This window comes from Dendronephthya gigantea, unplaced genomic scaffold, assembly GCF_004324835.1.
Source record: "Dendronephthya gigantea isolate DGI-Jeju-01 unplaced genomic scaffold, DenGig_1.0 000052F, whole genome shotgun sequence".
In the NCBI taxonomy this organism is placed as follows: Eukaryota; Metazoa; Cnidaria; class Anthozoa; order Malacalcyonacea; family Nephtheidae; genus Dendronephthya; species Dendronephthya gigantea.
The window spans coordinates 592,889-607,525 of NW_021163062.1; the positions used below are offsets into that span (position 1 = coordinate 592,889).

Here is a 14,637-nt window from a genome sequence, read left to right on the forward strand (position 1 = left end):
AAATTTCTTAAGAAATAAATAATTATATACAGGTTGTATCAAAAACTGCAAACGTTTATAAATCAGACATTTATGAAATAAACTGTTGCATAATTTAGTACTATTTGTTCACAAAGGTGTGTAAAACACAATTCATCGTCAAATTGAGTATGGAATTTTTGTGACTGTTCGATTTAGTGAAAACAATTAATTTCTTAAGAAATAATTCATTTTATTATAATATACCACTTGTCAAAGTTTGGTGTTCGTATCATTTCATTGGTCGAGAGCGAATCACGCGAGAGTGACGAAATTTTGATGTCCCAGCGCGACCCTGTGCAAAGTGAGGTAACGTGTATCTCATGGGAAATAACAACTTTCATCACGTGCGGCGCACCTGGACGTGCGACCTTTTGACTGTTCATCCATTCGAAATTATGTCTTTTATGAATAGATATTTCATTGTTCAACTTGTAGTTTCTGGTTTTTCTTTGACAAGTGGCATAGATTAAAAATTTGTTTACTGAGAACTCAGAAAACATTATGTTTTGTGGACCAGCTCTCGGGTCCACAAAACATAACGTTTCCTTCGTTCGCAGTAAATAAGTGTTAAATATACAGGTTGTATCAAAAGCTGCGAACGTTTATAAAATCAGATATTTATGAAGTAAACTGTTACATAATTTAGTACTATATTTGTTTCCAAAGGTGTGTAAAACACAATTCATTATCAAATTAAGTCATAGGCGGCCATAAGTTATATTATTATTATATAAGACTGTTCAGACAACATGAGCGTCGCGCGAGGTCAGGGAGATCAGTTCTGGGCCGCCTATGATTAAGTATGGAATTTTTGTGACTGTTCGAATAACAAGAAAACGTTTTCAAATCCCAGAGGTAGTAACAATTAGCAGAACGGTATTGACATGCTATTGGCAGTATCAATTTAATAAGTATGCAAGTTATAGTGTTTGCAATTTTTAAAAAACACCCTGTATAGCATCAAACTTGCATAATAGAACTATATCACCGCACGTCAAAGCTACGTTCAATGACAGTAAGAGCACAGGCGCGGTCTACAAAATCTGCAATTTAAATGGACTAAGGGGCTGTTCACATTAATTTCACTGGACGCTTTGGACAGCCAGGTCTTATCTAAACTTTCTGGAAAATTTTTGCACTTGATTTTCGCAGTGAACACACACCTTGGCGAGGCCATCGTGCATAATTATAGCTATACATATATCTGAATAAGATTAAGACTGAAAAGTCTGTAGATTTCCATTACTAAACTCTGGCTGTTCAAGTCCATTTACACTGAAAAAATCAATTTCATCAAAGCTAGACGTGTATGTATATAAGAAGTGAGTAAATGATATAGTAAGTTTGCACTAAGCCTAGGAGTTAGAAGTGGCATGACCTATGTCTGTAAAATTATGTAAATGTTTGATGTTAATGTTTGATCAGGAAATAATAAAGTCCTAACTTGGTATTATGTTCACAGAAATTTGTGTTGATTTGTGGTCTGAAGTATCGTAATATTCGTATTTTGGAAACATATTATATAGGAGATTATTCACAGCGCGAAATGATATCACTCCTATGTAAAGTGTGATTTGGGAATAAGGTAAAAAAGGCCATCAAATACAAATATGGGCATCACAATAGAGGCGTGGCATAACAAGCAGACTAAAAACTTCATCATTGCTCAGTTGCAATGAAGGTATAGGTCTGGGAACAGGGGCGTAAAAAGAATGATAGTTGGCGGAGGGGGGAAGGCATTAGGTGTTTGTTTATTCATATATTTTATTCAGTTCTGCCTAACGGATTTCTTTTGTAAGTGCATTAGCTTGGCCGCTATCTTCGAAGCCAAATTTGAAGATAGTTTTTGAACATTTGAGACAGACGTAGAGAGTAATTATCTATAGGAATGTCCAGAACGATGTAAAGTACACTCATGCATTTGCTAATTTGCTCTGTTTTTCAAAAAGTTTTTGCTTTTAATTTTTGACTTCAACCAGGTGTAATTCTCAAACTCCGTGTAAGATTAGTACCCTCGCTCAGCGCCAGCTCAGGAAATATAGAAATATTTCTTTTTAATACTGAATAAACTATAGACTATGTACCAAAGGAAAACACAAACATTCAATTGAACATTCATTTTTAAACTGTGCAGCAAAGAGTTTACAAAAATAATAGTAGCTATATTAACAGATCAATCAGCAGTTCCTGCAATTAATTGATTTTTCACTGAATTATATTTATATAAATTGTCTCCTTAATTATTTCACTAATTGATATACAACAAAATTTAATTATAGCTTGTATAAAATCTCATTCACACAGATAAGGTTAATAATTAACGACATATTTTAGAGCTCAAAAGCCTGAACGATGAATATTTATATTAATATAGCTTGAGCAGCAGCGCTGGCCTTTTGCTTTTTAGCTGGATTTACATTATGCTGACAATCCATGGGATCTTGGCTGTTAGACACAGAGAACTCCAAATCCTGCAAAAATGTAAACAAAAATTGTCACAGTGGCGTAAGGGAGACGATAATTGGAGGGGCACATATTCATATATTCATTTTAACAGACCTGTAAAGACAATGGATTTGAAAACAAATTAATCTTGCACGACATGACTACATGAATATGTGCCTCCCAATTATCGTCTGATTCGTCTCCCGTACGCCACTAACAATTGTGGCGTGTAATATAATCTTATTTTCTAGGAACGTTCAAATGTTGAAATATAGAAATACATGTTCGCTAAAAACTACTTTCGCGAACTACTGGGGCATACCTACAAAGCTTCTTTTCATTAACCCATGCACCTGCCGCGTTGAACCTTCATGTGGCTGTCTGTGTAGTTTTAAAAGAATTCTCGTAACGTGGAATGTAAAAATAACTTACATTATCGATCGCAGACATTACTCTTTTACGGCTTCTCAATTTACTCTTTTGGTCCACGACTTCTGCTACCTGGAAAACAGTTGATAACTACAGTAAAACACGCAGTGTGATTGTTTAATAACCGTGCAGAATGTGAACATTCTGCAAGAGGAAACTAATTGCCTTCGTTCGTGGGATTTTAAAAATGTTTTAAAACGTTATTTTGATGTAGAAAGTAAATGAGAGAATTAATTGCTGAATGGTTCTTTTGTATGTGGTTGCACGAATCATGCACTTACAGGTAGGTGTTTTGAAAGTCGGTGTAGAGTTTTGGAAACTTTGAAATACACTCAGAGTGAGTTTATAGCTCTTGTTTCCCGTGTGCATTCTCTACACGAAAAACTATTTGGTATACGCCTTTCTTAATTCTACTTCATAGAAATAATTTATAGTGAGTTGTTACCTTACTCGTCGCTTTTGCAGATTTTGCCTGATACTTGCCAGAAATATCGATTTCCGCTGCTTTATTAACCATCCTTTGCAATTCCTATCAATTAAGTCGATGCAAATGTTCGCAGTACAATATCTGCCATCAACATCAATAACCTTAACTGTGACGCTAGCAATTGGCGTTATCAAAAAGAAAACATCGCGTATTGAATACCCTGAAGCCACTGTTTTTCTTAATTTTTAGCTTTTATCTGCAGTCCTTTCGAAATTCCTGTGCATATATAGACGTCATTATGCGGGGTAAAAAAAGAATTTCGTGGACAATACCTATTAATACTAACTTAACTATTCAATTATCCACGAAAATTAATCTTTTATAAAAACGTACCTCTTCGTCCAAAGATTCTTTTTCTTTACTCTCCAGTTTCTCATTCTGCTGTGATGTTGACTCCGTATTCCGCTCAACCGCATCCTCAGATGGGTAGAAATATTTTTTTAAAGCTTCAGTAGTGACCTTCTCTTTGGTGATTAATTTTCCAAGCCTGAAAATTACAAATTTTACTGTTTAGACACTTCATATATAGAGCAAGTGTACAACCGAATTTTGGAAGTAACGATGCATGATGTGCAAAATAAGATTGCACCTCCCATGTCATGCAGCTACGATGGCAGCCAGTATTAGGTCTCAGATATGAAACACTGTGACTACCTATTAATGTTGAAAATCCAGGCATTGGTAACAGGTTGTTCATTTTAGGTTGTTTGTTAATTCGCTCGATTGGTCTTTATATCATAAAACCTGGACTCGTACAAAACTGATGGCCAGCAGTCAACTTTTGAATGCATCGGTTAAGAGTCTTGATCATGCAGTTAGATGTTTCACCAGTAAAACGATACAAAAATATGGGTTGCCGCCATCCTGGCTGCTCCAATTGGAGGTTTATTCATCTCACTAATTGGTTTGTCCTCTATTATCAAAAAGGTAAATGTACCGTTTTCCTTTGACAGCTTGTCGCAAAAATCCTTCATTTTGCATCCGCTTCATAAGACCATGAGCAACATTGTACTCGACACCTAAAGCGATTGATTTGACAAAATCAGGTCATTCATTAATCAACTTGCAGCAGCGTCCGGCTGTAAAAAGGGTAATTAAGGGGCTGTTCACATCAGCCCGGTTACCGAGATTTAACGAAGCGTAAAATGGACTTTGAGGTATTGAAAAAAGTCGTTTTGAAACAAAACAATCAATGCTATTGTTAGGATGATAAAACGACTACCAGAATTGTGTTATTTCAATACGTCAAAGTTCATTTTACGCTTCGTTAAATCTCGGTAACCGGGCTCATGTGAACAGCCCCTAAATTGGCCAATCTGAAATCTATTGTGCCATGACGTGAACTACGACTAAACCACTTGTATATAAATTATCCTAGGGCCTGAGGTTGATGTGTGAACTTGGAAGACGCAGATTTTGGCTTTTCTACATAATTTCTAAGGACATTGAAATTTTACAGTGAACAGATTGTTTGCTTTACGAATTTCTGGTTTACAAGATGTGGTTCTTCGGGATCTTATATTTTCTTAAATTGACTGGCAGGGTAATGCATTAAATGAATCTTTATGGCAGTACAGTATTATATACTGCTCTTCCTCTCTCATGGAAATTCTTCCCACCCACTTTTCATGCAGAGCATGGGTAAACACTGTAAACATATACATCACTGCGTCTAGCAATTGTGAAACAAGGTAAAGTCAGAGTAAATTGCACAGCTTGCTTTTAAATACGAAATACCGAAATAAGTATAAATTTAACAATATCAATATATGATATTTCGCTGCAAAAAATGACTCGTAGTATTGTAATTGTATCAAATTACTATTGGCAGCTGTTTGAATGTTTTCTTGGAAAAATTTTAATAATTACTATGGAAATTAATTTCCATGCATGTAAATTCAATGCTGTATGGATTTTCTAATATTAATTGGACGTACCTAGTCTATCGGCAAATTTTGGAGCCGTAAGTCGAGTTGATCCACGACAGGCAACTAAAGCACGCCTCCACAAGCATGTTGCCTATAATCACACAACAAAGAATTCGTTATCTGCACGCTTTCATGCAGAAATAATGTGAAAATGACAAAGAAAAATTCGGCTCCGCGGGAATGTACGTACGTGGTATACGTACAAAAGAAATCTCGCGAGGAACGAATATATGAATATCCAGCCCCCCGGCAATTATCGTGTCTAGTTTCAACCTTGATTGCAAGTGAGTTTCGCACTAATTTGTCTCTATACAAACCTGCAACTTTACAGGGGTCAGTCCAACTAAAGTACCATCAGTACACTCTTTATTCTCACTCTGAAATAGAAATAGGTCAGCAAGACTAAGTGATGTCATTTCAGAGTTGATTTTGAATTTTTTTTAATAATAAGTTTCTGTTCGGCATATGAAAATAGAACCAGAAATGGCATATCCATTACGAGTTTTGTAGTCGAAACGACGTTCAATTCTATGCGGATAACCCTGACGCTCTTTGCACTCAGGAAAGTCACATAATCAGATTATATTAAACGAAAACTTCGAATTATATACAATTTCTCGGATTAAGTAATGAAAAACAACCTTACAAAAAACAAAGATGAATGAAAAATGATAAAAAACAACCTTAGCACACTGAACACAAATATGCATAATCGGACAATCTTCTTCAGCAAAAAAGCGATAGCAGGAAGCATGTTGCCAGTTCTTGCAGACACTACACAAGATCATCATACCATCGTCCTAAAAATGCATTCAATAACATACTGAAACCGTATCATTGTACTATGAAATGGCGCGGGAAGGGACTGGGACTAGTTGTCAACTCAAAATCTCATGAAATGTGGCTTTTTTCTAACTGAACATAATCATGAAAACCACAAACCCCGTTGTATGCACACGAGCATTGGACAATGACTTCCTTTGAAGTTGGTACCAATTGTTCATCAGCAGGCGTCAGCGTGATCGGTGTCGGTGCTTTTTCATTTGCTTCACTTGCAGCATTGTAGAGACCTGTGATGAGGCAAAATAAATCAATTCTGAGGTCTTAAGCTTCAGTTTTAAACGCTATGAACAGTCAGGATGTACTTACTATTTGTAAGTTGTCGCAAGGCCGTCACTAGAAGCTTAATCAGGGGGGTGTATATTCATATATCCATAAGATATAGATAAGAATATATCAATATTCACCCCCCCCCTCAATTAGGCTTCTACCTATGGCCCTGAGCCTAGCCTAGCCTAGCCTAGCCTAGCCTAGCCTATATTGAAACTGAAAATCGTGTCAAGTACATATGTTTTTACGTGAAGTACCTGATATACCAGAAAGAATTGATTATTTGTTTAAGAATGCAAGTAGCACAAAGCACCTTTTTCATAGGGCGGGTCGTGTGGTGCAATATTTTTTGTTCAGTTATTTTCTTCTTTTGATAGATGGGAACGAGTGAATTAATTACTGGTGTTCAAATATAGGCTCTTATATTATACATCATGGGTCCGTTGTATGAAAGGCTGATAGCGCTATCCACCGGATAGTGTTTTTTCAAGTCGCTCCGTTGTTGGGTATAACTTTGATTAAATCTTATTACCACCAAAGTGAGGGTCCTCTTTAATAATTTTTGGCTCTAAATGAAAAATTTTATTGCTTTTCAAGCATTTTTAGAACGGTTGAAAAACTCACTATCCGGTGGATCGCGCTATCCGGCTTTCATACAACCGGCCCCAAAGCATTCGTAACTTACTACTTATTCACATCTATCAAAAGATGAAAATCGCACGTAAAATCGCAGCAAAAATCGCAAGTGTAAACGCGCCTTTAGCGCATATATCTATATTGAACCTAGTTAAAAGATTAATGGGTACCTGGAACATCTGGGGGATTCAGGGGTGCGGTAGAGCTGCATTCCATTGCTTCTTCCTCTAAAAACGTTCAATACAATTTAATTAAACAGTACAAGGCAAAGCAAAGCAATGCGGAGATTACAATTTGGAACCCAAAAGCAAAGGTTAAAGCCAGACAAAGTTGGCGATATTTCGATTTTATTACAAAATCATCATCAGACTAACGAAATTTACAATATATACAAGGTCTTTGGATTCTGCTTTGCCTTGTATTTTTTGAAATTTTAAGGTTGCAAACCTTTCATTGTTTCCTTTGATCCATCTTTCTTGGGCGGCTGTAATTCTAATAAACTTACAGCTGATTTCTCTGGTTCGGCAATAAGATACGGTTCTTCGCTATCACCTGGTGCGTTGTTTAGCGCCTTATTGAAGAAACAAGTAGAATATTTCCATGAAAACTACGTAGGATATTTCCATGAAAACTACGTAGGATATTTCCATGAAAACTACGCAGGATATTTCCATAAAAACTACGATTATATTAGCGCTAACCCTTGGTTAAATTTTAATCCACTGTTTTGGTTTAAGTGTTTCTAAACCGCATTCTCGTACAAAACATGGCTTTCGTCGGTCCAAAGTAAATTTTAAAATGATTTAAATTTAATTTGTAGGAACATAAATAACGATCATGTATAGTTAACTACATTTCTGCAGTGAAACATAGCATACCTTCGGTTTGGCTTCTTCCATATTTACAGATCTTGCATCAACCTCGTGATCAAGATAAGATTCCTCCTCCTTCATCTTACTGCAGTTTTCATCATTTTCCACATCATCATGAGTTTCATTCGCATCTTGCCATTGTTGAAGCTCAGATCGAACACGGAGTCCAACCCTGCAGTTTCATGTATGATGATAATTTTTATTCCGGCAAAACTGAACCGCATATACAGCTGACCAAAGTGCGATTTAGAAACTATTGTCATTGAGTCAACTAACAGCTTAGGACACATTCGTCTGTATTAATTCAAATAATTAATTAATTTACAATTATTTAACTATTAGTTCATTGAAATTGATTATTCAAATAATATTTACTTACATATGAAAAGGCTGCGTGGATTATCCAATACGAGTGGATGAAAAAAAATAATCCTGTTAAAATTGTACTTAGGGCAATACAAAATCAATAAAAGAAATCAGATCATATAAGATAGTTCAAAAGAACTTCAAAGTATTTGAAAATTGGTTTTCATACCGTGTTAACATTACCAACAACAATTCTCTGGATATCATCTTTAAATGAAGGCCCCAAATAATCAGTTGCCTATGGAACATATTTCAGCGGATATGGGTATACATGTATAGTGGGAAAAATTTTAGTAAGCTTTGTTTGAAGATAGCACCCTAGCTTCAAGAATCCATGATTGCATGTAGTTGCTTAGCATACCTCAAATCCCGGTGGCTGATAGTCGGGTGGTGTGACTGAAAATAGTTCAAATAGTAAAGTGATGGTAAACGTGCTAGCGTGATTAATCACATATGTAAGACTTATGTAAAAAATATGATATATGCGAATCAAATCTCGATGCAGGTGAGAAATCAACACGAATATATTACATACCATCGTCGTAGTAGAGAATTTTCATTGTCATCATCACATCATCTGTAGTGTTTCAGGTATAAAGTTTGAAGACATAATCATCAGCTTAGAATTAGGATTTTTTGGCACGCAGAACAAAGTTCTAGGTGCTTAGCCCCCTTGCTGACATGTTTACGGGTGTGGGCTAAATCCAGGATTACTGATTTGAGTCATTATCCCATACATGTTGTAAAAGCTGCATGTGTTCCTATTACCTAAGAGCAGGGGCGTTCAAATTCGAACCCACCTGCCAAACCCTGTCCTAGTTAGATGTTATAACCGTTGCTGTAATTATGATATAAACTCACTGCAGGTTTTTGGGACAACTTTAAATAGCTCAATGCATGGAGTAAAACTTGCAATCCACTTTACTCAATGTAGTTATAAGTTAAAAAAAAATCGAAGTTGTGATGCAATTTTTGAACGGGTCAGAAAATTGTTAATGCATACATACCAGGCAGAGATTTTAAAGTTTGAGTCAAAAGCACAAGAGTTCTAAACGATAACAGTAATAATGAAAATAATTTTGGCAGCTGTAATATAGGAACTATCCAGCTGATCTAAGCATATAGCAGCGAAGTAAAAATATACGTGACGTACAAAGCACAACGAGATGCGGTCGGACAGTCGCGTGAGTTCCTAACAAGCTGGTTCGACTAATGTCGGAATAAATTGTCGTTTATTTTGTATAATGCAAATATACCTTAAGAGACGGATTGTGGCTCGTTTCGTCTCATCTGAAGTCTTTGCTTGTTTTTCTGATGCGATTTCCTCGCCATTACTAAAATGATATTTTAAAATGAGCAGGCAAATAATAAAAATACTGCCATATTTGTTTGATTTTTACATTAGACGACTTTTTACATTGCATTTTCCAAATGAGGTACACAATAATAGGATTTATACATAGTTTTCTATATCATTTTGATTGAAATATCTTACCGGTATATGTTTATTCCATCACAGTAGTAATCAAACTAAAAATATCATGATTTGTTTCATTAATGTGAAGTGTAGTGAATTTAGGAAGAGTAGAACCACACAACATCAACATCAATGAAAACTTATCCACTCATTAAATGAACTTGCCTTGAAGGTATATGTTTCAATCACCGTCTACAATATGTATAAAACCCCCATAAATTTATTCTTATAGGAATAATTTGGGTAGGTGTAATGTGGTGAATGAGGTTTTAATGTTTATAGACGTAGTTCAAGAAAGAAAAAATACATGGAAGTTCTTATAACTTTAAGATTTCCAAGCAGCGGTGTCTTGTACCGTGCATGTGTAAACTGTAAACTTGCGTGATATTCCTACTAACGCCTTTTGCGCATGCATATCACTGAAGGAGAGACCGAAAAATATGACAAGGAGCAAATGAGCTCGAATTAAACCACGAACAGTTTTGATAAAAAAACATCAACCATGCATGCATATAACTGATTTTACGGTGCCAACACTGTACCTCTCCCCGAGTGTTTAAATGCTCATATGGCTAACTTACTCTCATACTCCGGTGAGGCTTAAAATGAGGATTTGTGCAAGAGGTAAATCGAATTAAAACCAACGAAATTATGAGCCTAATACTTCCCAAACTCTTGGGGTGTTTGTACACCCTTTGCCAAACAAATTCAGCCTAAAGCTACTTTTGTTTTAGCCCAGCTTGACGAAACGACACGTCAATTTTTTGCATCTTCCTCTTCCTAAACATTATTATTCTGCTTCTATTTCCCACTGCGGGCGAGAGTAAAAGAACACGCCTATGATATCACCTTAATACCAACTGAAATGTTAATACGCCAGTAGAATTGTAATTAAGAATATTATCTGATTCTCTTTTACTTACATCAGGGTCACTTGCATTCAAATAGAACTATAAAAGGATTATAAATTTTTATAATGACGAGATACTACGCCATAATAATGGAGTTGATATATGTTCATTAGAGTTGAGATAATGGAGTGGATATCAGTGAGCTATATGCCTATATTGAACAAAGATTTGTAGCACTTACTCCCAATATGATCTTCCTTAGCTATACAGCGAAACAAAAAAATATATCATAAATTATATATATATCATAGATTAACAAGTCAAGGATTAACAAGTCCTCCAAACCAACCATCCATCCTTCCCGCGCTGACAGTTCAAAGTGTAGTGTTAAATGAATATCTCTTGAATGAAAGCTAGGATTTTTCGGTTAAGATCATATAATTCATATACCGGTAGTGTCTAGCGCCTGTATTCAAACAGCTCACTCGCACTCATTGGAATGAGTGTGACATTGACATTTTGTTATTACTGATTAATGAGAAAGTTCTGTATTAATCAGTGGAAAGATCCAAGGTAAAACACTGGTAATCAAGTTCCTTTTTGAGTGGAAATGCCGCCATGAAAACTTTGTGAGAAGATTGAGATCACCCACTCAATGAGTTTGAGTGTGAGTGAGGTTTTAGAACACAGGCGTTAGATGAATTAAGTGTGAACGATATAATTGAGTAAACGTACATATTTTTTGTCGATTGCATTGAAACAGCCTTTGACCCTATAAAAGAAAAAATTTTTAGAAATAAATTGTTTCTTCTAGGATATACCTCGGATACTGACCTGCTCGCTCCAACCGTTTCGCGCTTGCTTGAAATAATAAACGACTTAATTATTGTAAAAAAGACTAAAAAGTATAGTGTCTCTCCCCACCATTGAATAACTTGACTTGATCCAGGGAACGCATCTTCGTCTCGCAAAATCTTCAAATTTAGATCTACAAAGTCAGATTATGTGCTTGAAAAGTGTTTGAAGTGTGAAGATTTCAAACTTCGAAATGTTTCAACCTCTATTTATTGTCCTATATGGCCCCGTTTATACTATACCGGCCGAATTCGCTTGTCACAATATCTTCTTTTGCCTTTAAAGAGCAATGGTTGATTATAGCTTATTTCGTTATAAAAAAACACACACCTTCCAAACACCGATCACCAAAGCATCTTTCTGGGAAGACCGCTCTGTATGCAATAAACAACTTTATATCATACTCTACTTCACGGCAAACAAATGATCAATAGCAGTTTCCTGTGCAGTGGAGAAACAGTCTGACAACTCGGCTAAAGTAGACATTGGCGTCAATCGAACGTGTCGTGCTCACTTAACGTTGGATTGACGCCCATGAAAGTATATCGTCCATACTGGTTTAAAAAGCAAGAGTTTTGCACGTTGAAGCCTTTTCAACATTGAATCTTAGCTCTTAGTATGGTTATATACTTTGAATATTTCCTGATTTCCTGGCCGTAACTCTATCGCATGACTTTTAGAAAACATTTGGCACGAGGCTCTTACCGTAAATATGTCACGCTGGAAATCTGAACGATAAAGAGGAAAGAAGTGAGTGATTTTAACAAGCTCTTGTTGTGTGTATAATTATGCATTGATTAATTAATACATGCAGCTGACTGGCGATTTAATTAGTCCATTGGCATTGTTGAAGGCGAATACACGGTTCAAGACGACGGAATTAAAATATTTTTTCTTATGCATACACGAACGGTTCAATTTTCTTGAACTGCAATTTACAGGTTCAGCCATGAGCCATATAATAAACCGAACATTACACGGTTCGCTCGAAGATATGGATTTTATGTTCTCGTGTCAAAAACGATGCCAACGTGTAATATCCTATATTTATCATGCACGTTATCTCGTATAATAGCGTGCAAGAAAAATCTCGCATCCCACGTTAATAACGTTATGACGTCACACGCTGGACATGACGATTAACACATGGCTATTAGCCTATCTTAGGTTTCGAATTCTTTTAAATAAATAATAAAGCTAATTATTGCATTCCAATAACGAATCAATGATGCATAATTGTAATTACTTACGGCAACTGCAAGCAACTTTTTCACGAAAAGAGCTGATTGGGTCTCTGTGAGAAAAGCACATGGGTAATGATTAAGAGTATCTACATGGATGATAAGGTACTCTAAAAGGAGGCTATATTACTATGAGAACTTACCATTCAGTTGCTCAGAGGAATTGAAGATACTTGACCACTGAAACACACAAATTAAAGTAGTTACGTCAGTATCGATTATCGCGTGAGATCATAATATTTGATCTTTACCATTGCGTCCCAATATAACCTGGGAGTAGCGTGGCACCGTCTTTAAACAATAAGTGCCACTGAAGTGTGGTATAACTGCCTAAAATAGACAAAAAAATCTTCTCGACGCTTCAACCGTAGGGCCTTCGTCACGAGAGTTAGTATGGATACTATTAAATCATACAAATCTCCTGACGAAGGTCCTTTCTCAAACGTTGAAAAGTCTTTTTCCGCATACTTTAGGCAATGTTAGACCAGGTGTGTAACTATAAACCATGTAGACCTATCACTTTTTGGTCAGGGAGTCATTTTATAATTGTTTGTTTACATCGGAATAAAAGATCTCATACAAAGTTTTGGATCAAATTTCGACTTGAATCAACCCTAATAAAAATATTCATGTAAAGGAACTCGGGACTATTTGCCACTTGCACGAATTAAGCGGATGAACAATGCGATTTTCGTTCTGAGGTCGATGACAATTTTTCTTTGGCTTACCGATCCAGTTTTGACTTCAGGTTTTTTCAATTGCGAAGTAGCCATCGGCATTGTGAAATTTTGATTTCCCAGTAGGCTATAAAATAGTATTTTGGTATAAAAAACACAGAATCATGATGTTTTAACTCATAATATACAGCATAAACTTCGTAGTCACGCCTTTCAATGGAGTTTTTTTCTTAGGGTGGGAGGAATTATCTGAGGCAGAACATCGTTGGCGATACGAGATAGCCTAACCTAATAGGGGTTTGCTTTCATTTTTGTAAAATTAATGGCTTAAATCTAAAGACACCAAAGCCAGAATACATCAATACATATGAAGATAGCCCTCATCAATTCCACAGGCTGCCATAAACATGTTAGATGACGCATTTTTGTGAAAATATTTATATAAATTATAGATATACGGCCAAGAGCAGAAAATGTGTGAGTGTGTGACTATAATTTATACTGCATGACAGCACTACGTCTACAATATAAGTGTTGTTTATCTTGTCACACTTACTGTCAACTATAAGCCTTAGCAACAACTATCAACGACTCCACTTATCAAATATTTGCAGCGGTCTGCACTGTGGTTAAAAATTAATACGTATACGGTATAGTATTCCTGATATTTGTAGTGAAGTTTTGTAAAGGAGAGGCCGAAGCATGCGATGGCTAACAGGCGAATCTTTGATGTTTGCATTCCGAATCAGATGTTTGAATTTGCTAGAGAAAACAATACTACAGTAAAACCACAATGCAAACCGCTACGAATATTTGCGGCAATCCTTTGACTATTTCTATACAATTCAACCACGATTCTTTGCTCTTATAAAGTACCATAATTCAACACTCGATCAACAGCTCAGAAGCCTAATAACCGTATAATTTTACGCGTAAAAATATATGCCAGTAATAAAACCTTATTAACAAGCTTACTAGCGACAGAACTTCAGCCAAGAGGGTTTATACCTTTATATTTTTCAGATAATTTTAAATAAATCGAAATTTCGTTCTGTATTTTGTAGTTTCAGACTTTCAGTACAATCATACGGTTTTTACCTTTTATTACGACTTCACGATATTCTTTCCCGAAGGCAATACGAATTTAATTCGAGAAAAATAGAACAGTCTTCCTCCTTGCTCAGCTTTTAACAATAAAATTATATTATCCAAGAAATAATATGAAATATTTTCGTCTTTGAA

The 14,637-nt window shown here is 35.8% G+C and overlaps 2 protein-coding genes across 2 annotated transcripts; both read right to left on the reverse strand.

The window, feature by feature from the left end:
- Window positions 1-2,381: 2,381 nt before the first annotated feature.
- Window positions 2,382-10,705, reverse strand: LOC114528925. Its single transcript, XM_028550636.1, has 21 exons — window positions 10,695-10,705; window positions 9,937-9,963; window positions 9,790-9,824; window positions 9,551-9,628; window positions 9,302-9,342; window positions 8,830-8,871; window positions 8,656-8,690; window positions 8,464-8,532; window positions 8,308-8,318; window positions 7,935-8,100; window positions 7,504-7,627; window positions 7,227-7,283; window positions 6,253-6,380; window positions 5,994-6,110; window positions 5,628-5,687; window positions 5,320-5,401; window positions 4,320-4,401; window positions 3,716-3,869; window positions 3,341-3,424; window positions 2,899-2,967; window positions 2,382-2,492 (listed from the first exon to the last, which is right to left on the reverse strand). Exons 6-21 carry the CDS (start codon window positions 8,861-8,863, stop codon window positions 2,382-2,384), a joined length of 1,383 nt encoding a protein of 460 aa, XP_028406437.1. The 5' UTR covers window positions 8,864-8,871; window positions 9,302-9,342; window positions 9,551-9,628; window positions 9,790-9,824; window positions 9,937-9,963; window positions 10,695-10,705.
- Window positions 10,706-10,833: 128 nt separating this feature from the next.
- LOC114528926 (HORMA domain-containing protein 1-like) lies at window positions 10,834-13,605 on the reverse strand. The gene is made up of 8 exons (XM_028550637.1): window positions 13,447-13,605; window positions 12,862-12,898; window positions 12,728-12,771; window positions 12,183-12,205; window positions 11,808-11,851; window positions 11,547-11,610; window positions 11,358-11,394; window positions 10,834-10,884 (listed from the first exon to the last, which is right to left on the reverse strand). The coding sequence occupies exons 1-8, from the start codon at window positions 13,495-13,497 to the stop codon at window positions 10,834-10,836; spliced, it is 351 nt and encodes a 116-aa protein (XP_028406438.1). The 5' UTR covers window positions 13,498-13,605.
- Window positions 13,606-14,637: the final 1,032 nt, after the last annotated feature.

What these genes read in the sequence shown, in the direction of transcription:
- LOC114528926 (XM_028550637.1), bottom strand. Translation starts at nt 13,497, where the DNA reads ATGCCGATGGCTACTTCGCAATTGAAAAAACCTGAAGTCAAAACTGGA. An exon ending in TGGTGATCGGTGTTTGGAAG is followed by an intron (nt 11,611 to 11,807) that starts GTGTGTGTTTTT and finishes CTGACTTTGTAG; the next exon opens with ATCTAAATTTGAAGATTTTG. An exon ending in ATGCAATCGACAAAAAATAT is followed by an intron (nt 10,885 to 11,357) that starts GTACGTTTACTC and finishes TTCGCTGTATAG; the next exon opens with CTAAGGAAGATCATATTGGG.
- LOC114528925 (XM_028550636.1), bottom strand. Translation starts at nt 8,863, where the DNA reads ATGATGACAATGAAAATTCTCTACTACGACGATG. An exon ending in GCTCGTGTGCATACAACGGG is followed by an intron (nt 6,111 to 6,252) that starts GTTTGTGGTTTT and finishes ATGCATTTTTAG; the next exon opens with GACGATGGTATGATGATCTT. An exon ending in CAAGCTGTCAAAGGAAAACG is followed by an intron (nt 3,870 to 4,319) that starts GTACATTTACCT and finishes TGTAATTTTCAG; the next exon opens with GCTTGGAAAATTAATCACCA.